The sequence below is a fragment of the Megachile rotundata genome, chromosome 9 (genome assembly GCF_050947335.1).
Source record: "Megachile rotundata isolate GNS110a chromosome 9, iyMegRotu1, whole genome shotgun sequence".
Classification (NCBI taxonomy): Eukaryota; Metazoa; Arthropoda; class Insecta; order Hymenoptera; family Megachilidae; genus Megachile; species Megachile rotundata.
This window is the reverse complement of record NC_134991.1, coordinates 7,200,918-7,227,828: the sequence shown is the minus strand read 5'-3', so window position 1 is coordinate 7,227,828 and position 26,911 is coordinate 7,200,918. Positions and strand designations below refer to the sequence as shown.

Sequence of the window (26,911 nt, the reverse complement as noted above, 5' to 3'; positions counted from 1 at the left end):
AGGCGATTAGCATACAAACAGTCGATGTGCACCGTCGTGAGCGATTCGTTCGTATAAAACACAAAAGCCCGTTCACAGAGATCGACAATATCGCTAATATTGTCGCCGTTAATGCCCTGAATAATTCATAGGAAGTTCGCGCAATTCCATTCCCAGCAGCTCTGAAACGCAGGTTTCGCGGCGTTCAATTTTCATCGCGACCACGGTGAAACGATCTAAGGTAACAAAATCAAAACGACCCGCTTAGTTTATGCAAATTACCGTCACTTTCTCGAGCCACGAGTCGCCGTCGTTGAACAAGTCTTTGTCGCATTATCGCCGCTCGCGACAGCCCTGAGGAAGCTATTAGCGGTTGTTCGGCGCGGTCTGACACTTCCGGGACTATTCTACTTGCCCGAAAAATACCCTCGCTTAATTGCTTACGCCTGTCGAATCCGGGCACGCTAATTGTCACCTCGTCACTGAATTAGGCTGACAAGGGAATCACTCGAACTCTAATTGTATCGATCTCTATCTCGTGTTCGGGTCACCGCTACCTTTAATTGAATTTCATCGAATAACATCTAAACTTTGTAGTACGTTCTGACGGAACCTTTGAATATTTTGGAAAATATTGGACGAGTAGGAAGATATTAATCCTTTATTTAACTCGAAGGTTAAACTGGTGATTAATGAGGAGTTTCGTTGAATTGTATCATCAGAAATAAAAATTAAATTTTATACAGTCTTGTTTGTTTAGAATTCATCAAATACCATCAAAACTTTTTAGTACGTTCTGACGGAACCTTTGAATATTTTGGAAAATATTGGACGAGTAGGAAGATATTAATCCTTTATTTAACTCGAAGCTTAAACTGGTGATTAATGAGGAGTTTTGTTAAATTGTATCGTCAGAAATAAAAATGGAATTTTATACAGTTTTGTTTGTTTAGAATTTTGTGAATTCTTCAGACAAACTGATTGCTTCAAGGTAGTTTTATATTTTGTACCATCTTGTACATACTATACGTGTACAATACTATACATGTTCTATTCTTGCTTATACGTTATATATATGATGCAGAATCGTACGATTCTTCATATGTAGATCGAAAATATTTAGTACAAAATATTCAGCAGTAAAATTTTTGATAAATTCAGTTTGTCTACCCTTAATTGTACGAGTGACAATTTCACCCAACATCAAATGAATTCACGCAGCATAAAACAGCGAATTTATGTACTTCAAGGCCCACAACTTTTGCTTGACAAAAAAAGAAGTGGAATAGTTAATCAGGATAAATGGGTGGAGTTCTAAATGGTAAACGTTTGCCACCCATTAAACCGTTATTTATAGCCCAACCGAATAGGAAATAGCGTATCTAGAGTCGTGGAAATTTCGGTGCAATTAAGATTAGAACGGATTGATTTCTTAAGTTGAGTGCAAACTGGATAGTCCCGAAGGCCATGCACGGAAATAAAGTCTTTTCTCGTTAGGACTTTTATTATTGGTTATCGGGAAAACATGTATGTAACCGTGTCGCGGGTCCACCGATCGGGAATATTAAGCGAAAGAAAAGTACGGATAGGCAGATAAGCTAATCTGCGTGTTACTTGTAATCGTTCTTTATCGATCGAGTGATTTTTTCCTTGTAAGCGGCATTGAATACGATCGCAAGAGAAATCGGGATCGGAATTGCGAGACAACTGTAACGGATAATGACGTTTATTTTCGACGGGATTCTACCTCGAGTTTACATCTTGGGTACATGTGTGGATGATTAGGAAAGTCTATGTCAAAATTCCGAAAGTTCTTTCTTGCATGTTTAATAATTTACTGAACAAATATTTTGAGCTTATCTTTAAACTGGGTGAACTCGTTAATTAGCTGAATATGAATTCATAAATAATTGTTTGAGTTTTGAAGAATTCACATGTTAGACATATGTGTCACATATGAGTGAAGTCTACGAGTGAAATTAATTGAAAGTTTGAATCCAAATTCTAAAATAATTAAACTGTTACTTGTTTATAATATATCTATAAATATAACTGTATAAATACATTTTTTAAAACCATTCAACTAGGTTGACAAACTGAGGTGATTGAATAAAATTAAACTATCGTTTTTGATAATGGTACAATTAGTGAAAAATTTAATTGTATCAAACCTTGTTGTTTGACGATTTTTAGAATCACTCATAAAGATCAATAAATTTATAAAATAGGATTCATTAAACGGATTACAACGTTATGAAAGAATACACGATATTTACACACTGCAGATCGAAGCCAACCATTAACGAACACACGAAATCCTTGAAATCTAATTTTAAACGAAACTAATTGCGACACAGGCAATTAATATTCATGGTGGTGTCGTCGCGTCGATGGGGACACGTTGCACCGCGCCAAATACTTACTTCCTTTACATTCGTTATTTATTTGTGATTGAAGCAGGTGTCGGGAACGCTCGATTAGCGTTATCGTTCGTTAGAATTGTTTATAAGCCGGTCCAACTGGTTGTCTAATCTGCCACGCTTGTGAAATCGTCAGTCGGCGCTGTGTGTCGAACCAGAAACTTGTTGACAAATTGCGTGGCTATCGACACTGTCTTAAATGGACAACTTGATTTTTCCATGGAAAAAGAGGAAAATTGAATTTTCCGACCTACAACGTGTATCAGAAATTCCATTCATTGGGAATTTACAGTGAATGTCTCGCTATATGGCCCTAGATGGAAATGAGAACTTGAAGTTACTAAATTTGTAAATTTTAATATTTGTAATCTTGAAAATATGGAAATATGTAAATTTAAAGAACTAGAACCTTGAAAATCTGTAAACTTGAAAATTTGAAAACTTGAGAACTTGAAAAATTGAAAAATTGAAAAACTGAAAAACTGAAAAACTGAAAAACTGAATAATTGAAAAATTGAAAAACTGAATAATTGAAAAATTGAAAAATTGAAAACTTGAAAACTTGAAAAATTGAAAAACTGTAAAATTGAAAAATTGAAAAATTGAAGAACTAAAAAATTGAAAATCTAAAAAATTGAAGAACTAAAAAATTGAAAATCTAAAAACATGAAAATTCGAAAATCAGAAACTGCAAAACTACCAAATTAAGTTAACTACGTACAGTACACAAATGATATCGATGAAATTTTAACAGAATTTCAAATCAAATATTAACCATAATTCTTCAAATATGAAATAACGCCATTAATTACGACGCAGAAATGAAATTGTAATTCACTTCCTAACGCATTACATACACTAAATTATGAACGAATAAAACACTATTGTTTGGATAATTCCCAACGACAGGTTGTGTTTATCTGACAGGAAATCTTGTATGGATTGTTCGTCTAATAGTTAGGTGTAGTTAAGTGAGCACTGATTAAACGGTAGCTAGCGATATGTCGTAGATTATCATTAATTTCCCTTAGAAACCAGTATTCATTAAATGAGTTGAAGTAAAAGCTGGACGAAACATCGTTGATAATATAGCGGTGTTTGTGAGTTACATATCATTGGTAATACCTTGATAACCTACATATTAAGAAACATTGGGTGTAATGAGAACGAGGTGAATAGGAAATAATGTCAGGTACATTCAAATGGAAAGCAAATTTCTAACTAGATAATAAATTTTTGATAAATTATTCAATTGGGAAGTTCCAGTATATTATTATACTTCACTTTTACTTTAAGTATATAGAATATTTAGTATATTAAATTTTTTAATTAGGAAGCTGAAGTGTATTATACTTCACTTTTACTTTATATTTTAATTTATTTTTTACTTTATAAATTAAAATTTATATATACGTAATACACTAAAATAAATTAGAATAAGTTCATTTAAAATAAAAGAGAATTTTTAACAATTTAGAATGAATTTTGGAATATGAAGTAATACAAGTATAAAGCGAATCAAAAGATTAAAGAAATTTTGAAAATTCTAAGATGTTTCGAGTCCAACAGATGCTAACGAGGACGGTATTAAGAACGTCGAATGAACTTAAAGCGGTGGAACGATCAAACAGGGATAAAAATAGCCCTCCATCGCACCGAAAATATAAATTTCTTGAAAGTGTAATCATTTCGAAGGGACTGAGCCCCTTCGGTGTAAAATTAGCTCATGCTGATTCATTGATAGAAGAGCGTTTAGAACATTTAACAAGTCTTTTAAACAATGGGGTGATATATATTTTTTTGAAAAATGCAATGTTGACAAAATTTCATTTCTGGCGAAATATATCCGTCAGTCAGTATCAAAAGATCATTTTTAATATTGAAATGTAGTGTGGGAAGTGAAGAGAATGTTGTATGTAGAAAAGTTTCGGTAGGCAAATTGCAATGTTTCAAGGTTTAAAATTATAAATTTTCAAGTTGCCAAATTTTCATATTTCTAAATTCTCAAATTTCCAAACTTTCAATTTTCCAAATTCTCAAATTTCCAATTTCTCAAATTTCCAAATTCTCAAATTTCCCAACTCTCACATTTCCCAACTCTCAAATTTCCAAATTCTCAAATTTCCAAACTCTCAAATTTCCAAATTCTCAAATTTTCAAACTCCCGAATTTCCAATTTCTCAAATTTCCAAGCTCTCAAATTTCCAAACTCTCAAATTTCCAATTTCTCAAATTTCCAATTTCTCAAATTTCCAAACTCTCAAATTTCCAAATCTTCAAATTTCCAAATTCTCAAATTTCCAATTTCTCAAATTTCCAAACTCTCAAATTTCCAAACTCTCAAATTTCCAAACTCTCAAATTTCCAAATTCTCAAATTTCCAAACTCTCAAATTTCCAAATTCTCAAATTTCCAAATTCTCAAATTTCCAATTTCTCAAATTTCCAAATTCTCAAATTTCCCAACTCTGAAATTTCCCAACTCTTAAATTTCCAAATTCTCAAATTTCCAAACTCTCAAATTTCCAAATTCTCAAATTTTTAAACTCCCAAATTTCCAAACTCTCAAATTTCCAAATTCTCAAATTTCCAAATTCTCAAATTTCCAAATTCTCAAATTTCCGATTTCTCAAATTTCCAAATTCTCAAATTTCCAAACTCTCAAATTTCTAAATTCTCAAATTTCCAAATTCCCAAATTGCCAAATTCTCAAATCCCTAAATCTTAATATTTCCAAAGTTTCAAATCTCCAAATCTTAAAATATCCAAATCCCTAAAATCCCGAAAGGCTTAAATCCCCAAAGCCCCAGAATTCTCCAACGCAACCATAACAGTACAACACAGAAAAATGAAAGATCTTATCTCAGCACTCATTTCCAGCAGGTCCAAAGGAAATGTCTCCATTACGAACTCGAATTAGCAAGAATTGCTTCCACGAAGGAACAACAATAGCAACATTAACTTTACCCTAAATCTAGAGAGAAAATTCCTGGAACCACCACTTACAGAAGATGACTGTTCTCGAAATCAGCACCGTTACTATGTTTCATCAGATAACGGCATGATTGTTTTCAGACATTCATCGGTTAATTTTCAATTCACCACCTGCGAGCAGATTTTCTAAGCATCGGACTTTTCTCTCATCGTAAACAGAAATAGGTTTACGATGGGACGAAGCTGATGAACACCGAATCCAACGCCTTTCTCCATCATGGCAGACGGTCTGCTTAGAGTGCACGAACACGGTTAATGGCAAGATTAAACACTTCCCGGCCGAACAATAACGACGTTATCTTGACCTCGCGATCGAGAGATCGATCTTAATTCGGTATTGTTGGCAAACGTAATTTAACAATTGACACGAGACGGATTCCACGTTCAAAACCCCTTCTAACGCTGGATCTTCTCCGAGTTCTTAAAATGCACTTAAGACTGTTTAACCTTGACGATAAAATTTAGATGATAATTCATTAATAATCTAAACTTAGGATTCCATATTCGAAATAATAAAAAAACATGTAGAATAATTTATCATCTGGAGAATATTAAATAAAAGCGATTTCCTAAATAAAATTATTGAAACTTCATACCTGGTATTTTTACTGTAAATTTGCTAACAAAACTTTTAAAATATTAATAAAGTAAAGAATGGAACAGCAGAGCAATTGTAATTAAATTATGCCATCAGACTTGGTGTGCTAGACTTCGAACAATGCAACTGCGCATACATCTGCACGATGCATTAAGCAATTTCAGTAAAATATCGCCATGGTGCTATGAATTAATTCGACCAGGTTATAGAAACAGTTTAATAACTGCAATAATAGACGTAAACGTTTCATCTGGGACATTTAATCGAGGAAGAAAATGGAACAGTTCCAGTTGAACGGAGAGGCGCGTTTATCGAATTCGTGGTCTAAAATGAAAGTGCATTCTTCGTTCTAAATGTGCAGTTACCCTTGATATCGCGACACAAGGACCTAGAGCTCGATATTTAGTCAAGTGTGGTTCGAAGTCAAAATGTCTATAGGTGATCGTTGTCGCAGGAGTATCGTGGAAAACCTTTGAACTTTACCAAGACATTTGTTTGAAACGCGCCTCTATCGGAGCTGGCTAACGACTCCTCGAAATTGAATTTCCCGCCTACGTGGTGCTCGCTATAACCGAACGCAGATATGAAATTGCACGGACACATAGCGAAATTAAATTGCTACGGAAAAATGAAACGTCTTAACGAAATCTGGAATTACGTTTCTTTCAAAGCAAGAATTTCAACGGTGGCATGATTTATTTCTGCTTTCCAAGGATTAGGGGTAGAAATACAATTTTAAACTAAACATGCTTTCAGGGGTACGGCAATTACTTCAAAATTTATATTCTTATTTTTTATTCAAGTTTTGAATTATATTTGTAAACATAAATAATTGCTGATTGAAGGTTCAATTATAGTCGAAATTGTTTTTTAAGGAAACTTGACGATGTGGTGATTTTATGAGCAAGATATATGAATTTAATTTTTAATTTAGATGATATCAATAGAGATAAGTTAATTTACATAAATGTACAAAATTAATGTCGATTTTTGTGAATGATATAAATGTTGAGTTACATAAATTACATTAATGCCAATTTATAGAAATTAGAATACAAAGTCGTATATTATATGAAACCTTTATATGCACTGAATTAAATTCATGTATTAAAAACTTGATCACATGAAATTCACATATGACAAACTTGATCACATGAAATTTTCATAAACATATACTGATCATACTAAATTTTTATGAGCATATACTTGACCATATTAAATTCTCATAGACATATACTTGATCATATTAAATTGTCATGGACATCATATTAAACTTTTATGAACATATACCTAACCATATTAAATTCTTATGAACATATACTTGATCATGTAAAATACCTATAAACATATACTTAACCACATTAAATTCTCATGGGCATATATTTGATCATATTAAATTCTCATAAACATATACTTGATCAAATTAAATTATCATAAATAAATACTCAATCATATTAAATTCTTATGAAAATATCCTTGACCACATTAAACTCTCCCAAAAATATCCTCTAAACATACAAAATAATAGAACGAAAGCTTTCTACCAAAAATGCAAATATAAAAGGAACGTGATAGCACACGTGAACCTCTCGTTTCATCTAAAAAATTAACAAATATTCCCAATTCCCCGAGCGAAACTTCCCTCCATGTTCCAGGTATCACAATGGATGTCAGCCGCGTTTTCCATTGCGCGATAAGAAAAATGAATTTGGAGGCACACAGTGTCCAAACACGAAGCTAACCGCATAAAAAGTTCAAGTTTCACCGTAGTTTGAAAGCGGACTGGACAGTGATGGAGGAATATCCAGTAGGATTTTCAGGAAGCGTTTAACTTCCCGAAACGAAACGAGCATGACACACCGGGTGACAGACCGCTAGAGAGAAAACTCGATAAAAGTCTCGACTGCCTAACAGGAAGTGGATCAACGCTATGCGGTGAATAATTGGACGGAAAAGCGAACGGTGTAGCAGAACGAGAATTAGCGGTGAATGAATTTAGTAAACTTTCCTCGTTTCGTCTGTCAATAAAGTCTGCCGCTTTGACTCGCTGTCACGCCGAAGTGATAATACTTTATAGTTAGGCGAACAGCTGCCATTCGGGGGTTGCGAATATATTTAGCCAGGCAATTCGTCTTTTGAGCATTGGGGAAATTTATATTGACGTTCGTCTCTTTGGGAAATTGGAAATTTTTTGTTTCCGCCGCTACCGATTTGTTTCTCTTTTTCGGTTCAATTGAATGCATTATTTTAAGTTCAATTAACTATGAAATTACTAACTGAATGAACTATTATTAAATTAAACTACAAAACTATTAACCAAACCGTTATTAACAACTGTATTAAAATATTTTTGCACGTGAAAATTGTCATAATGATTCAGGTATTTAAAATGTTTCATAAGAGAAATAAATAGTGGCCCGTTATAACGAATGATTCATAAGAGAATTAATAACAAAATGGAAGTTATTTTGAGAGAAATGAAAGAAACATAACTGGGTTTTTATTTGCGTCGAGGGACACTAGACAGCGACTAAAATTAAAGAGGGTTTCTTAATTAATAAATCGATTAATCGGCTTATTACGCAATAATTCTCTAAATATAGCTACGTATAATCAATGATTGGATACGTGTCACAGAGCTTTGATACTCTTCTTTTTAAGAACACGTTAAATTGTTTTGCCACCAAATTGAAAGGTTCGGCAAAGTCTATTCTCGTTCTCGAAGCGAAAATATGATGTCGCGAAATGAAATCAGCAGAGATGGAATCATTTCCTTCTGCACACAGCTGATTCAATATTTCGAACGTGACTGCGCTCAAACAGCACCAGACATTGTTAACATTCACCAGATATTATCGTGTGTTTCCCATTTTTTCATATATTGACAATTTTTAATATTGCTATTTCTATGTGACAATTTTGTACGGAAAAAAATCGAGCACTAATTAAGAATTTAATTTTGAAATGTAGGAATTTGGAAATATTCTCCCTGTTACATTTCATGCGCAAAAATTATTTCTGTTATTAACTTTATTTTCAGCAAATTGCTTTCGTGATCAAAAATTTTTATGATATTTAATTTTAGTTTTATTGGACAAGCTTGCATTTATACCTGACGTTGTAATAAAGGTATTTATATTTTTTATAGTTGTAATTTATAGCACGAACAATTTATGGTACAAGGAGTCAACGTGTCGCAACATTTGCAGAACTAGAGAGCAAGGATCTTCGCGAAATTTCACTTCGGAAACTTTGAAGACAAACGAATTTCATAAAGACGGATTATGCGTTCCTTTATCTTAAATTAGTAAAGATCTTACATAATTCAAGAATGGAACCCTCGTAGATAATTCAAGGAAAAGAATACCGAGGAATTTCCATAAAAAGAATGTACCATGATTCGACCCCTGTTTTCGACGAAAAGTCGGACCACGCGTAAACATCGAGTGAGTAGTTTTGAAAGAATTGGCGCGTAAAATCTGCCACGAAGCGTTCAAACTTTCGGTTTAAAAATCCTCTTGGAATACAAAATTCGTGTTCAGAATGGCGCAATAAATTCTGGATGAAATAATTATTGCTAAAAATTTCATTGTAGTATAATAAAAAAAATTCTACATTCAGATGGGGTAATCAGACCTTGAGGACATAAATGCCTACACAGGTAAAATTTCCTCAAATATTTAAATAAAATAAATACGAGCCCCAAAAAAATTTCCCATTGTCTTCGCATCAAAACTTACCGCACCTAATTTTTCAAAAAGTAATCTAAATAAAGAACGACTTCTCAGCGTCATACACTGATTCGCGCGCGAATTTCAAGTTCTAAAGCTTCACTGAAACGTTCGCAGTTACATATCCAGATTGAATTTTTGTTAGGGAATCCAAGACACTCGATGCTGCCGCATACTCGCACGATCGATCCTTTTGTTCGTGATCGTGAACTTGAGCACTGCGATCGATACCTAAAAATCGTAATGCGAGAGGTATTGTACGATGGACGTGTTCGAGGAAAATAATCGCGCACACGTCGGATCGGGACGTTGTCGATGATCGAAAAGAGCGTCGAACAGGCGCGAAAGCAGCGTCGAGCGCGTCGCGAGTCGCGTGGACGCCACTTGGTGAACTGCGACCAGCGCCGCGGTGCCCGTGATAGCGACGACTGGCACCGTGTTCCATTGGCCGATGGGACGAAAGCCACCGTCGCCGCCACCGTCACCGCCGCCGTCACCGCTGCAGCGCAAGCGTCTCAAGCTTTTTTGCTTGGGAACCGATCAAATCACCTGCCGGATACCTGCACTCTTTCCTGTCACAGTCCGGAAGAGGATCCACTGTGCATTGAGATAGACGGGGCTTTAAATGAAACCTTTTTTACGTTCGTCCAAATTGATTCCATGGTTTCGTATCATCGTTTCATTTTACTATTCGTATCAGTTATCATTTTAATTATTATTTAGTTATTATTATTAGTATTGGTTATGAAATTGATTGTCGGTATCAGTTATTAGCCTACTCTCCATTAGTGTTACGTAGGGTCTTAGCATCAATTGTTAGTCTGAATTTTTATCTTAGTCTGTTATTAGTATGGATTACTACCTTGATAACAATTATTATCATTAATCGATTATTACCGATTAATTTCAATTATCTTGGTATTGATTATTTGTATCAATTATTATTTTTGTATCAATCATTAGTATTGGTTATTACCTTATTATCAATTATTAGTGTCGATTATCAATACTAATTATTAGCATCAATTATTATCTACAATTTTTAGAAATTGACAATATTCGTGAAAATGAATTTTTATCACAAGTGAACTAAAATATAGTCTCGCTGTATGGCTTTCGACAATGCTGTAAAAGTGAAAAGTGAGCCATATAAGTAGAATTTCAGCCATGGAGTCTTAGGTCATCAAAGCCCGTCAATTTCAAATTATCAAATTTTCTACATTCAAAATTAAAAAATTTCAAACTTGTAAAATCTTTAAAATTATTAAACTTCTAGACCCCTAAAATCCTGAAAATCTAAATTCCCAAATTGACCAATTTCTCAATTTCCAAATTACACAATCTAAAAATATAAAAATGTGAAAATTTAAAAATCTGTATACTCGAAAATCTGATAAATGAAATAATTGTGTATTAATAAATATTCCTCAACAAAGTGACATTAACCCTTAAAGTACCCATCAAGCCATCCCCAATGAGTCATCATAAATGGTCATATAAAAAATCTACCCTATATACAATCAGTTGAATAATTTATCCTAATCCTGAATTTTGAAGATGCATTTATCGGAGATAAAACTTTTCAGATAAATTAATTGCAATTTCATTTCCAATTTCCCCGAACGAAAGATAACAAATTATGTAACTTCCTGTGTAATAAAAAAAGACACATCTTATTCCATGTACGAGCTAATGAACGTACAAGACAACTGTATAAATCACACATTGATTAATAGCCTACGAATACGGCAACTGAATTCATTAAAACGTACGAATGTTCGTTGTACACGGATTTCAAACCGTACTAACAGAGGTTTATTGAAGTAGACTTGACCCACTTCTCGTTTCAATCTCTATACGTACAATAATCCTCAGGGCTTATAAACGTATTTGTAATTAATTTTACGCAAAATAGAATTATTCGCGACAGCTTTCAACTAGCGAATTCGAGCGGATTAATCCGTTCCTTAATTAATTTGTCGTGTTAAGAATTACGATTAGTCGGTTTAAAGCAATCCTGGATAAAATGTGTCCCTTTTCATCCCTTTTCCGGACGAAAAATTCGCTCTACGCTTTTGACTATGAAAATGTCAAGGTATCGCAGATTCTCCGGCGAAGAGGAGCTTTTGAGGCGTTATGCGATACACGGAGTGACAAGTGCATTAGACCGACGTAACATTAGATCCATCCATCTTATTTTACTTAGAAGACTATCGAATATTGAATCTTCTATATCTGCTTTTGTATTATCTTAAAAGCATTATTCGAACAGATAAAACTGTTAAACTTATTTTTAACCCGTTAACCTTTACAAAAAAATGTAAAATAATAAATACATACATTAAAGAAGCTAGCATGAATTAACTGCATCACTTTTTGTTCTCTTAATAGCTAAATTTAAATTGAAATTTCAAGCCACGATACCCGTGAAATTCTTAAAAATTGCCACAACCGCAAACTGCAACGTTCAATTTTATTTTATAACGTTACAGAAGAGAAACATTTTGGGTCAAGCTTAATTTCTTCCGAACGGTGTAAAACCGTAAAAAGTGGACTAAAAAAAGAAGTACCCTTCCATATGGTACTTGTCTTCACGATTCGATTATCGATACTCAGGCTATACTCGACGTTCCAATTTCCTCCTCTTTTTTTTTTGAAAGGTTTAAGGTTTTATCCCGAAAGACACGTACCAAAATTTCTTACATATAATTTACGCGAAATCGTTTTTCAAAGATTTCGAGGAATCTTATTAATATCATGTGATCCTTTTTGATACGGGGAAATATTGAATGTAAAGTGCGCCGATGAAATCCTCGAAGCGCGCAAACTTCAAATATTTACACCGTGCTTCGTCGTATCGATTTTTAATTACTACGTCGAACAGCCGGAAGCATCTTCAATAATTTCGTTTACAACGCAAATGCCTCGCCTCACGGCAATTTGTATACTTCATTAAGAGACAGAACGGGGATAACGCATTTCATGTTCCTTATTTTAAAGAAGCAGCCCTCATTTATCGTTTAAATCAAGTTTATTCCATTTCCTGTAATGCACCGCTCAGAATAATAAAATGAGTCTTTCTAGGAAAGCTTTTACTATTTTTCTGAAAAATGTATCAAATATTCTGTATGTTCATACAGAGTGTATCAAATATCCGATCAAATTTTCGATTAAATGCAATTCATTGATATGAAGCTTTTTCGAGGTACAGAAAATTTAAATATCTGTGAATTTGTAATTTTAAGTACAGTAGGATCTTGTTATATTCTCACGAATCTTTCGCTAATTTTATAATTATAACCATCTCACTCTAAAATTGATAAATAATATGTATGTGCATTGCCGATAAAACGATCTACCAGCGACCAGTTCATACTAACAAATTTTATGAAAATTTTACGTAATTATTTTCATCCAATTTTACGTAATTATTCTCATCAAATTTTACGTAATTATTTTCATCAAATTGATGTATCGATTACTGTTTAGTACACATCGACAAACAGCGAAGTCATTCTAATAAGTCTATATCGAAAATAAAGGGTAACTGTCACAAAGAAATTGCAAAATGCGTTCCTAAAGCTCATATCTTTTCTTTTTCTCCATTCTATTTCCATCGAGCTTCCTCTCTGTCGAGTGATTTATTCGATCGAAACCCGGGCAATTTGTCGTGTCAGGGCGCGTGGGTTAATTCTTAATTTTAGCCCCGGGGGTCAACGCGGCTCGCACCGGAAGCTCGTAGTCGCCTCGAGAAAGTAATTAGCATCTGTTCGTCGATAATGAATCAAACTTTCGCGATTCCGTTGTTTTCTCGAAACGTATTTCGGGATACATTCGCGATTTCTCCGCGAATAGCTGACGGAAATGTCGTCGATGAAAGGGCGGAAAAGTTGAGGAGAGAGATGTTCCACCTGTACATTTTCGCCCCTTAAAGCTTTGATCTTTGATCCGACAGAGTGGATGTTCGTTTTTGCTTCGTCCCCGATCCAAAATAAGCTTCCTACGCAAGGGTCATCGGTATAATACGCATTCTTGTCGGAAAAAGGCAAGTAATGGATGTCATAATGTGAAGCACCGTGGGCGAGAACACAGGTAATTATCTGGGATTAAGAGCCTCAGAAAGTCTGAGACCATTAGTAAAAAGGTAATGATATTAGGCTCTGAAAAATGCTCTTCATTCGTCGGTGAACGTTTCTTTACAAATGTGGATAGCTGAAATTTAATTGTTACTGAATATTTGAAACTCACCTGATAGCTGGCGTTCCGATTGCGAGCGTGGCTGCTGCAAATTCTGAAAGCAAACGAAAGCATTCGATTAATTTTATCATCGATGCAAATACTCGATGCATCAACAATTGCATCGGACAGTGGTTCCCAACATTTTCATATATATGTCTGAAACATATTTCAAAATTTACTGTAGCATGGACACTGTATCTTAAATGTAGGAGACACCTAATTCCTTAGATTATTTTAATTTTATGTAGGACACAATTGTGCGATAAAAATAGTAAACAAGTGTTTATGATTAATACATAATTTTTGTTTGACAAGGATAGTGAGCAAAATATTATGACAATGATACGAACCATAATTTAATTGAATATAATAACTGATGGACAAAAATCAGATTCAGATACATTTGATTCGATCTTAAGTTACTTGATTTTTAATATTATAGTTTCATATTTGATCCTATTTATTCATATATGATATATTGATTCTGTTGTCCAAATCATATCTGACCTTCTGTCTAAATCCTATCTGATCATATTGAAAATAAAGATGATGACGATGAAATTGTTATACTATATTGCAGAATAATTGACAGAATTTTGTGTCCCTAGTTGAGAACCACTGGAGTAAATTAAAAAGGAGACCAGTTATCGAACACTCCAAAGGACTTAACAAATCTACTCCATCAAGAAGAAATATAGAGCAAAATTTCTATTCAGTTTGAAGTAACAATTTCCATCGTTTCCAGATCAATATGCTGATTCAAGACCGTGCAAACGCGCGAATCGCGTGTCAACCATAAAAATCAGCGGCACCCCCGTAGCTGCATCGCGTTATCATCGATTCGATCGCGCTATAAATGTTTCCGACCTCGTCGTGATCGATCGATACATTTACCTAAATTCGCTCGAACTATTCGTGCGAGTATTCGTCGAATAAAATCCGGAAAATTTAATTAATTGGCGAACGATGCTCGCGAATCCCGCGGTGGTTTCTCTCCAAACAACGCCGTATTCCGACCCGGCGGACCTATTAATTAAATCACTTGTCCCGGTTATCGCTAGCCGATTTTCCGTATAAAATTAGCAAGGCTTGATGGCCGATGATTGCTCGTCTCAAATTGCATTCAAATCACTTGGTCATGGCGCCCGTTAATTGGCCGACGTGCGCGTCGTCGAAATTGCCGTGGGCGGACGCGTTATTATCATATTTTCTCAGCGATGTATCGAATTAAGCCGCATCGCTCGCGGGGGCGTGTTTCAGAAAGAGAAAAAATAATAGACGGGGTGGGAGCGAATCGGCAAACGGGGTTATTCCTCGGCAATGGTGGAAAGAGACCCAGGCGAGGAGATCGAACCATGACCTACATGCGATATCGAGCCAATCCGAGCAACGTCGAAACGAACGACCATGACCTTATCCACGCAATGCCGCTACAAAGCGCGTTCATCGATTAATTCCAAGTACAAATAATTTCATAAAAAGGGCAACGCGTGGGACGATGGCGATCTGCTTTAGAAACGGTCAACGTGTCAGACGAGGGTTGAAACTGGATTCTTACCAAAGATAGGAAACCAGATAAAGTTTCGAACGTGTTGACTGACAAGTTTTGGGGAACAAGGATTATCCGTCTCCTGGGGTGGTTCAGTAATGGAAGTCGATATTTGGACGTGGGAGTAAATGTTACCGGGGTAACATTACGAGGGTGCGTTTCATAACGCTTCATAATGGTGAACATAATGAAAGAGTATTGAAATTGTGACTCACGGTGACAATGTTTCCTTATTGCTAATAACAAGTTCAGGTAATGTGATCTCTGGAAATTTCGTGGGTTAGTTTGCATAATTTGATGTACACTGAGGTATATAGTTTAATAAATTGTAATCCTTCTTATCAAATGTTTAGACTATCAAGGTGGATTATTATTACCAACAAGAAATTTTGGAAACCGTAATGATTTATAAAAATGAACTCTAACCTAATCTAACGTAATAAAACCTTTACAAAAATTTATGTGATCTTAACAATATATATAAAAAAAATTTTTGTTGGAGGTACTTGTTATTGTTTAAAGATCTACTTTGACAAAACATTAAGAATTTCTCGATCGAACTCTGCATTTAATTTAACAAAATCTGGAAGGGTCTTCAAACCCTTCACTACTTAAACCCATCACTACCAGAAAATCGAAAAATTACATAAAAATCAGAATACTGTCAAAATCGAGTTATAAATATTTACCAAATATATCAGCAGTATATGTAGTTAAATTTTATTTAAATTGTCCTGTTGAAATTTCTGTCCAAACATCATAAAAGAAAAGAACGGATGTTAAGAAGTTTCATGACGTTGAAATTGATGAAATCAATAGTCCTTCGTCACGAGATACGAAGCAATAAAGTTGAACTGTTAATCGCGATCGGGCTATAAACGCCTCGGAGTTGCCCCTCGAATTGGCGCAGTATTTACAAAAGAACGCAAACAACTTTGCAAATATTTCTCGAACAATAGCCAATAGGCGGGTAGCTCGCATTTAACGAGCTGCATAACTTCAAAGAAGAATCCCGATAAAACTCGCCAACGGTACAATTTATTTCTTCTGCCAGTTCTTTTTTTTCTTTCGTTAACCCCTTTCTTCCTTTTCTCGTTCGCACAATTGCAAGCTCATGCTTCGGTCAAGGTGCACGGTGAAAAGCTTCTCGACGAGTGTCGAACGCCATCATTGTTCTTCCGTCTGGGAAGCGATCGTAAAAATTTTCATCGGCTTCCTTCAATAAATATCTTTTCATCGCTTTCCTTTGATAAATATCTTGTTTTCTTTATGACCCAACCGTCTGCATGTAATCGCGCCACAAAACGGATTGAATCATGAAAACTCATCCTTGGTCTAATTACGTGCACTTCGATCATGCAAACGGTACACTGCATTTGGACGCACAAGGTGCAATTGCAACGCTGAAATTAAAAGGTTAACTCTATGGAGGCACGCTCTCTATTAATGTTATGCTCCTGGCTATTTTTAATTCCCTGCGTGTGGGAGGGTATTTAGATTTTCACGCAAAGCACCTGTGAAGGTAATTGCGGGGTAATTGTGCGAAAACCTTTAAACTCTTTGCGGACGCAATTTGAATATCGTGAAAGGTGGTCAGAAAAAATTATACTTGCTGGAAAAATATTTTAATGTACAAAATAATTTACTGATAATGGAAGGTGGCAAATCGAAGTAGGTTGTTTGGCCAATGATCATAGCAGTCGAGGCCCAAATAAAATCAATCAATCGAAGTAGGTTGAAGAACTTGTTAACTGAAATCTGGAAATGCAACACTTCAAAGTTATTTTTTTGAACTCATAAGTTCATGTATTTCTGAGTGTCCACATTTCTAAACAACAAATTGCTAAATTGTAAAATGTCTAAATATCTAAAATAAATATCTGGACCTCCCAAAAGTTTCTATATCCACAAACTATAAATTTCGAAACTGTCACATGCAATATGCAAATCAGCAAATTTCTAACATTGAAACTGCACATTCAAAGTTACCTAACCCCACAAGTAGCGTTAGAAACCCGGTTAACCAGAGACCTTGTTGCTACATCCATGTGCAATGATTTTTTCGCTGCTCGACGGAAGTTTCTATCCCACTCTTTGAAGGGCCCTTTGCACACACCACCCACACGCGATGGCTATTACAGGTATGAGAGATGCCAACCGATTAATATGCCGGCATGGCTCGATACCCCATTAGCTTTGATCACTCGCCAACACCAAGAGACATCGAGCCCACGTACGTGTGCATCGTGAAAACGTGTGTTTACCAAGGCAATGATGCTCACTCGTGCGCGAACTGCCACCTCGTGTATCGACACTTCATTGATAATACGCATTCAACGGCGGAACTCTACCGAAAACGACCAGATAAACGGTTTTTCTAGAATTCGCCCTCCAAAAGCCACGCTCCTGACCCTTCAGGAAATAAAACTCGATAAATCTTCGGAGGACTACTTTTGGTTTCTCGTTCATCCTTGTAGTGAAATATTGTGTGTCGGGTTCAAAATGTGGTTCGGGTACTTTGATAGTGATTCGGGTGGAGAAATGGGTAATGGAGAGGTTTGGAAAGCTGGGGATTTTGGGGTGCTTTTGATATTTGGAGATTTGAGTGTTTGAGAAGGCGGAAATTTGGGGGTTTGGAAATTTGGAGATTTGAGTGAGAAGGTGGAGATTTGGAGGTTTGGAAATTTGGGGATCTGGAAATTTGGGAATGGAGGAATTTGGGGATTAGGGTGATTTGGGGCTTTGGATATTTGGGGGCTTGAAAATTTCGGGATCAGGAAAGTTGTGAATATTGGGATTTGAGGATTTAGAAATTTAAGGGTTCAGAAATATGAGGGAGTGGGAATTGGAAATTTGGATTCGAGATCGCGGAGATTTGGGGGTTCCGGAATTTGGGGGTCTGAGAATTTGGGAATGGAGGAATTTGAGAATTAGGGTCATTTGGAAATTTGGAATTTAGGGTTTGAAAATTGCAAAACCAGGGAATTCGGAAATATTGAAATTCAAAAATGAGGAATTTAGAAATTTCAAATTTGGAAACTTGAGAAACTGCAAATATACAAATTTGAGAATTCAGAAACTTGAACCCCTCACCCATTTTTCTCAAACCTACTCCAAATTCCACCAAAGATTAGTTCCCATTTCCAAATGTTTTCTTACACGAAAGCCCTAGGTCCGAAGAAATATAACAAATTATCGTTGCCCACATGGGAAAATAGCGTGTGAAAGGTCTATATTTAACTTTAACAAATATCTATCTTTGATATCAATGGTTTCATTCGCTTGAGAAGAGACTATTTTTTCCGCAAAATCACAGCTTCCCGCGTTGTATACCGCGTTGAGTAATAGGCGGTCGTGTAATTTATGGGGATTTCAACGCGTCTCGGTTGGTAGCATTTAACCTCGTAACGTCATCGGTGGATGTCCGGTGTACGTAAATCGTTCAAGGTCAACTCGAACGCTTTGATGCTAAAAACGACCCTTCGTATCGATGCACAACTGAACATAACCAATATTCTGTGCTTACTCGAGCTGTCATTTTTTCGTCGTTCCTGTCAGCCATGAAATAACAGCCAAATTTTGGAGGATTGACTTATTTAGTTTTTTTTTTGTAATAGAACTCAATATTGGATATTAATTATTTTGTATCAAAATATGGTAAATACGGTAGAGTCTTGTTATATTGCCTTTTGAGTTTTGTATGAATTTTTGTGAACACATATGACTCTCATATTAGTAATCATACATGTTATATGGGTATAATGGAAGTCTATTATTAATGAGTTTCATTTAACTATAACAGGATGAATAATATTTTGAGAGTTGTAAATTCTATGAAGATCATGTTTGTGAAATTATTAAGTAATCATTTCTATCTAACATTTAGTATAATTGAATAATAACTGTGAAGTATATTATAATTGTAATAACAGTATATGATATGATGAAAAAGTTGAAGAATTATTTAATTAACGTATGAAATTATCTAGTGATCCACAAAATTCTCAATTGACGAAATAACTGAAAATTTTGAAGAATCTAAAAATGCCCAACTTTTACATTCTTGAACAATTTAATTAATTTGTGTAGAGTTATTTGGTAATATGGAAATATGTTCCCGACATAACAAAAAGCGAACATTACGCTTGATAATATTTGAAACGCGAGCAAACTTTTCGTCGATTGAATAATTAATCTCGGTCGAGGCTAAAATTAATCTCTCATCCGGCGCACTTGAAAAAACAGGCGCGAAGCTTTCAGCTCTCGTTTCGTTATTAATTTTCTATGAGACGCGGCATTACGTCAAAAGAATTACTAATTTTCTTTCGTTTTCGTGTTTTTAATTCTCCATCGAGCTTTACGAGAAAAACTGGGGAAACGAAGTTTATTTTCCAAGAAGGCTCGCCGTTTCCGCGGATTATTTATCTTGCGTTTTTGCCAGACATGAACAAATATTATTTCTGCAACTTTCATTCAATGACAAATTTTGTGGCAACTTTGTAATCCAACTTGAGTTTTTATAAAATTACGTTCATATAAATAACTTTTAGATCACAACGTTGCATTATTTTAACGTAAAAATCCCATTACCAAGTAACACCCGAAATTGATTTAAATTTCGAAAAAAGTGTGATAGGAACATATTATGGTAGGAAGTCTATAACATAAGGTTAAGAGGAAGTTCTTTTTTTCTAGTTAAGAAGAAATAAAACTGAAACGACCAACGAGCAAACTACGATTAAACTCAAGTGTAAAAAGAGACCACGGAAACTGCAACCAACTAATTGAGTGTGAAAATTGTTGACGAAGAGTCTAAAATTAGCGAACAGGTCTAACACGTATCGATCGTCTCTATTCGATGCACGTTCTCCTCATTTTCGAATAGAAATTGAATTTACATCCTCAAAGGATATTAAACTTTTTATCTCTCGATTAATATTTAATGATATTTAATTCCCAACATTTATTACATCGTAAAACTTCTGTATACACGTTTAAAAGGATTTCAAACACTTTAATTTTATACTTAACCTGATGATAATTTTCGAATCATTTTATTTTTACAACTGTTGCGATAAACATTCACAATTTGCAATTTAAAGACGATCAAAATAATAAGTGTACAGAAATTATAAAGCAATAGTAATTACAAGATATCGGTCCTCGATCAATCTGTAATCGTACGAATCATTCGAATGGTACATTGTTGATTCGTGAAGTAGGTGGAGATAGTCGTCACGGGAAGGATTAAGCTCATCATGTTCACTAAATATCAGTTGTACAATCGTTGTACAATCGAATGTACATGGACCTTATATAAACAAAAATCCGATCTATTTACGAGATATTGAATGACATGGTGTCCCGCTGAGATTACAAATTTAAGATCTCATACGCTCACATTTTTCATTTTCGTAGACAGGAGATCGTGGCATGGGTGTTCGTCAAGTAAATTCAATTAATTTTCAAATTTTAGAATTTTAGAGTTTTCTTTGCAGTTCTTCGAATCTTGTATTCCTCAATTTTCAAATTTACTTCCAAATTTTCAAACACAAAAAAAGTCATAAATCAAAGTTAAAGATTCTCAAACTTTCAAGTATTTTATATACAGCAGAAATTTTGAAATTAATAATTGATCTGTTAAAATTGAAATTAAATAAAATGTCACTACTCCACCTCGCAATTTGTAAACCTCTACTAAAGTGTAAATATAAAGAACGACACCTAAAAAAATATATTTTCAAAGTAAATGTGAAAGTACCGTTTTCGCTCATAACACGAGAACAAACAAGAGTACACGAAAGAACAGCGATCGCGAAGGGGTCTTTCAGCGAATCAATTCCCCGCGAATCGGTTAATTTGCAAGATATTCGAGTTGCTTCGTGTAGCAGGTGTAGATATACCTGTCATGAAAGGGAAATTAAGGTTCATCGTGCCAACAAAGTGTCAATCTTACGATGCCCTGAGCCGGCCCACACGTACCGTACACGCACCGCAACAACACGCCGAGTGAAATACAAATACCGTGTTCGCGATGGTCAATGCCACGCAACGTACACGCTTCACGTGGGCAGAGACTAATGGTGGCCCATAAAGCGCGGATCACCGAATGGACTAACAGTCGAAGCAACGTATCTCCGCTTGGTAATCTCGATGCCAAATGCCATACACGCTTTGCTGCCACGTGATTAATGCACTCTATTGAACCTAGGACGATACTCTTGGCTAAATCCCGAACTTCACTCGTGCTCCTCGAGTCATGCTCGTCTCTCTGTTATCGATATTTAAAGAAATATCTCTCCGAGACACGTTGTTGCCTCGTACCGGTCGGACAATTGTCAGTATGTTCGGGATAGGCTACGGTTATTTATCATTGATATCATAGCGTTGATCGATACGGACACGGGAATGTGAAATGGTCGCTGGAACTTCCATGCTTTCCAAACTTTTAATTGCCCCGTTAACGACTATTTAATCCCAATTAAAATACAAATTTAATTGAACGAGTTAGAAGCTGCAATTTTCGAAAGGGAAGTTGCAGATTTAATTTTATGACTTTTGCAATAGATCATGAATTTTCAGTGATAGTATGATTGTTGATTAATGAATACAAACAGAATTGTATTTTCAGTTTATAGTGATTTAATCATTGTGTTACATTTTAGAAGTAATTATATATTTAATAAAAATGACTCACCGGCACCTTCCCGTTCGCTTTCTGAGCGTCGTTGTTCTCCAACAATGGCGCGCTGCTGCTCTTTCCGCCCATCTCGACGCTGAGGGGTTCCGGTTTTAGTTGAAGACTCGCTGCCGAGGGCGAAGAGGGTGCACGCGGAGGAGTTTCCAACAATTCTCCAGAACTTAAAGAACTGCTCGCGGTGGACAGACCTAATAATATAATGAACTAAATTATTCTCTATAATTCTTACTCACAATCTGAAAAACCAACTCGAAAGTTCGAAGATTGAAAAATTCAGATGTTTGAATTAAACTTAAATATTCATCACTTTGAAAACTGGCAAAAATTGGAAAATTTGTAAATTTGGATGTGCAAAAATTTGGAAGTTTGAAGATTAGAAGGTGTGAAATATTATAAGCTTAAACATTTGAACATTCGAACATTCGAATATATGAATATTTACGAATTTGAATATTTGAACATGTGAATGTTGAAAAATTTTTAAATCTGAAAATTAAAAAATTGGTAGGTTTTAAAATTGAGAATTGATCGCTCCTAAAATTTGTTGAACCTGCATAAAATTTGAGTGCAATGCGAATTACAAACTTTTCTCCCCCCAGAATACCAAACTTTCATAATTGGACATAAAACAAAATTAATGACCGAAAAAAATCCCTCACTGCATTCTATTCAGTACGAAAATATCTTTTCCTCGTTGCGAAATTATTAGCCATGTTATCTCGTTACTGTCCATATAAAGTCCACGATCCGCAATCAGCCATTTCCTTCGTTACGTTTCCCTCGGGAACGCGTTGTTTCGTACGCTTTATCCGCTTCCATCGGCTCGAAAATAACATTGATTGCCATTCAACGATTTTTCCGCTCGCGGTAAAGGGTTTTCTGCGATCAAAACCACGCGGGACAGAGTTAATTGCTTCGCAAACGGACCGGACAAAAGTGGCGTGTTTGACTTCGTGGAATATTGTCCTTTCGAACGAGTTGCCTTTCCAGCCGGTGCAATTCGCGTGTCTCTTCAGCCGTGCATTATGGCCGCGTGTTTAGAGGCACGATTAGCAGGCTTTCGTGCTTCGGCGCACGTTAATGAAACTTACACAACGGCAGATTCGTCGGACGAAGCGGTTTGGTCCTCGGCAGGGTGTCGTCCAAGCCGCTGCTGCTGTCCACCGCGTCCTGAGAATATTGATCGTCGTTTTCTTTCGTTTGCGTGTGCACGCTTTCGCGTTTGATCCACACGTCTTGAGAATGCTTGTCGTTTCGCGAGCTCAGTTTCGATGGTCGTCGCCGGATCCTCTCCCAGGTCTCCTTGCGATGACACTTGTTCGACGACGGGGCTGCTCGACAGACATTTTACGTTCCATCAATTCTTTGTATCAAGTATTTGGTTTATATTTTAGATAGGTATCGTGTTTAACTAAACGGTCGTGGATACGGTTTGACGATCACAAGTAACAAGTTCAGTGGCCATCAGAGGCGGTGCAAAAGATTAGGGAATGGTGCTATAGTTGGCGTATGAATACGTTTTTGAGTAGGGCTGCTTTCAGGTGGAGCACTTCAGGTGAGACATTTAAGGGGTCTTATGACCTAAGCCACAAATGTGCACCACAAAAATTTATGAAATTATTTATGATAATATATACCATTCATTTAGCTATGTATGACGTATTGTATAAGTCATTTATAATACACTATACGTATATACATAGTCATTTATGTATACACTACATAATAGTGTGTGATATGTAAATTAAAAGAATACTAATATATGAGCTAATTTAGTTTAAAGGAAGATTATATTGCGTAGAGGATTTTGTAGAAGAGGTGATCCGTCAAAGGGTTAAAGGGCGGAGAACATCGTTGCAGGAAGGCTCGCGGCAATTTCACCGTAATTCCATTTCGAGAAACGATAATCGACTTACGCTTAACTATCCGTCGGTCTGTGCTTCTAGGAGGACTGGCAGTGCCGATACCGCTCTCGAGCGGAGATGCTCGGTCGATTGTATCCGGCGACAGACTTCCGGAGGAAATCTCGTCCATGCTCTGCAGAAGGTCCTGGGAGGAGGACGAGGATCTATTGTCATCGTCCACGGTGTCTTGCGGCGATGCTGGATCCAACGTGCTTTCGTCTTGGAACGACTGCGAATCCATTTGCGATTCCGCTGCGAACATTCGTTTCAAAGCAGAGATAATACGCTTGCGAACAACTACGAAATTCGCAGAATTCAAAGTTCTCTCGTTGTTCTCAAGCTCTAAATTCGTTGAGAAGCAGTTAATTAATTTGCGAAGCTTTGCATAGAACGTTGAAGAATGTTTGTCGAGTCCCTCTTTACTTTTATGTCAAAGAAAGTGTCGTTTTAGTCGTTATGACGAACAGTTATAATAGTGAACTGCTTGTTTTTATTTCAAAGATAAATTATGCCGAGTAAATTGTCCACTAATATTCCTACTGTTGTACAAATGAATATTCTTTATGGACGTCAAGGTATCTCAATAAAATGTTTGCACTTTACACTTTGTTACAAATGTTTACTTTGAATATTAATATCGGTGTGAAAATGTTAGACAATATTTATGTTGACAGTTTAGTACCGAAGATGTTAAGCACACAAACGCATACTTTTGCAGAATCCCTCTCCACTTCTTCACGCGAAGTTCGTAACCGTGTCAATTCAAGAACGACTGAAGTGGAAGTGAAACTTTGAACAATAACAAACTCGCAGAAGTTTTAATAACACTTGGTTATGGAAGTTACCTCGAGGAGATTCGCAATCGCTGAAGGTGAAGCTGGAGCTTCTGGAAATAGGTGGTGAAGTTTGCGTTGCCATGTCAAAGCAAGTAAGTGAATCCATTGGTGGACTATTTGGACAACACGATCCGGAACCGTTTCTAAGCTTTGACAGCAAAGACTGAAGAGAAATTGGTAGCTGAAAACATTCCAATTTGTTTATCATAAAATGTCTTCGTTTTTTGAATGTCTTTGTTAAATAAAACAAATGTCCTCACCGAACCAGATCTGGAGTTCTGCTCATCCATTATCTTTTTCACGTCTCCGTTCTCCAGTTTCCCGCTGTCGACGCTACCAAGGGAGCCAGGATTGTCTTCTGGAAGATCGCAACTGATACCCACATCGTTCCCCCTGGATCTCGAAAGGGAGAACTTTTTCAAGTCCACCGGGCTGATCTGTCTGATGTCCTTATCAGACTCTGACAACCTCTTAGCAGAAACGTCCGAACGCAAGGTCAAAGGAGAAACGGCCCTCTTCTTCGACAAGCCTTCCTTCGAACTGACCCTGCTATTTTTGACATCCTGCGACGTCTCGTTCTCCAACTGAAGAAAGTCCTGATCGGGTAACGAGGACACTCTAACGAGCACAACGTCCTCAGCGTTCTCGCGAAAGACAGGTGCGTGTTTCTTCCACAAGAGTTTCGAGAATGGAGATTTCTTCTCCTCGGTCGGGGTAACCGGTGCCGACTTTGCTCCATTAACGTCCAGCGATTTTTTCTCCTCGTCAAGGTCGTCGGCGTCCATCTGATCATCGTTGCGTCGAAGTCTGGCCAACCTGGGTGTCCTTCTCCGTTTCTGGCTCATCAGGTTCAACGGAAGACTAGTCTTCCTGTGTGCATCCAAACGTTGCCTGGGTGGCAATTTAGCGTTCGATCCATCGATCGTTTTATCGGTGTCGATGACGATGCTGATGTGGGACGACGCGACGGGTTTGTCGGCACCGGTGTCGTCATTGGTCTTCGAACTTATCTCTAGGCGTTTCTTTGGTTGTTCATAACTGTTTTCGAGGTAGTTGGTTCGCGAACCGTCGGCCACGTGTTTGCGATCCAACTTCGACGGTAGACTAGAAGAGTTTCGGTCGATCTGGCCGTGGCACTCCATGAAATTCATCGACGAAGAATTGCTGGGCTCGTCGTAATCGGAATTCACCGCATCGCCGCGTGGATATCGACCCGCGATAACGTCCTGCAGATTCTCCGGCAAACTTCCGCTCTTCCGACGACTGTTTTCCGGCGAAACGACACGATCATGCGGCTCGTCGTAATCGGAGTTCAAGAGCAAACGATGGGCTATCTCGTCGGTGAACAACTTTCCATTTCGTCGGTCACGGTGTGTCTCCCTGTTTCGCCGGGACGATGATCGATCGGTCGATGCCTCGCACGAGCTACCAATGGAACTCTCGCTGTCCGATATGCCGAACTCGTTCAGCAGCTCCCTGTACTTCACGATCCCCGCCGGTTCCTTCTTTTGGTTCCGCTCGAGCTCTTTCGTCAGCTCGTTGATCTCGTTCTCGATCAGCGTGTTGAACTCGGCCAGGATGCTGTTCGACCAATCGCCTATGTCCTCCACACCGTTGCACCCTCTGCCCAAGGAATTTTGTCGTCTGAACGGACAGCTTTTCACCGGTAATGACTTTACGCCACCGTGCACCTCGTTCGTTTGCTTTTCAGGCTGATTCGTAGCTGACTGCGACGGGTACTTTGGCTCGTCGGTAATGAGCAGCGGAGTGCTCGGTGCTGACTCGATGATCTCACCGATCTCCTCCTGTTTCACAGAAAAAACGAGAATGTTTAGAGAAACGGGTATAATCAGCATTCTATCTATAATAACATAAAAAAAATGGAACACGTTTTTGACTCTTTCGGTGTACAGTAATGACGTGTAGGTCAAGTGCCCGTCTAAAAGATTACTTTCAGCTCAG

General features: G+C 36.8%; 1 protein-coding gene across 4 annotated transcripts in view; it reads right to left on the bottom strand.

The window, feature by feature from the left end:
• Nucleotides 1-26,911, bottom strand: part of cv-c (RhoGTPase activating protein) — a 364,242-nt gene that overhangs the window by 204,577 nt on the left and 132,754 nt on the right. For 3 of the 4 annotated variants that reach the window (XM_076535698.1, XM_076535696.1, XM_076535697.1), the window contains exons 3-8: nucleotides 25,210-26,754; nucleotides 24,959-25,130; nucleotides 24,126-24,365; nucleotides 23,301-23,540; nucleotides 22,207-22,397; nucleotides 13,970-14,012 (exon numbers count right to left, since the gene is read on the bottom strand). In XM_076535698.1, the coding sequence (XP_076391813.1) occupies nucleotides 13,970-14,012; nucleotides 22,207-22,397; nucleotides 23,301-23,540; nucleotides 24,126-24,365; nucleotides 24,959-25,130; nucleotides 25,210-26,754 (2,431 nt within the window). The remainder of the gene's footprint in view (nucleotides 1-13,969; nucleotides 14,013-22,206; nucleotides 22,398-23,300; nucleotides 23,541-24,125; nucleotides 24,366-24,958; nucleotides 25,131-25,209; nucleotides 26,755-26,911) is intronic. The other variant, XM_076535699.1, reaches the window with a different exon arrangement.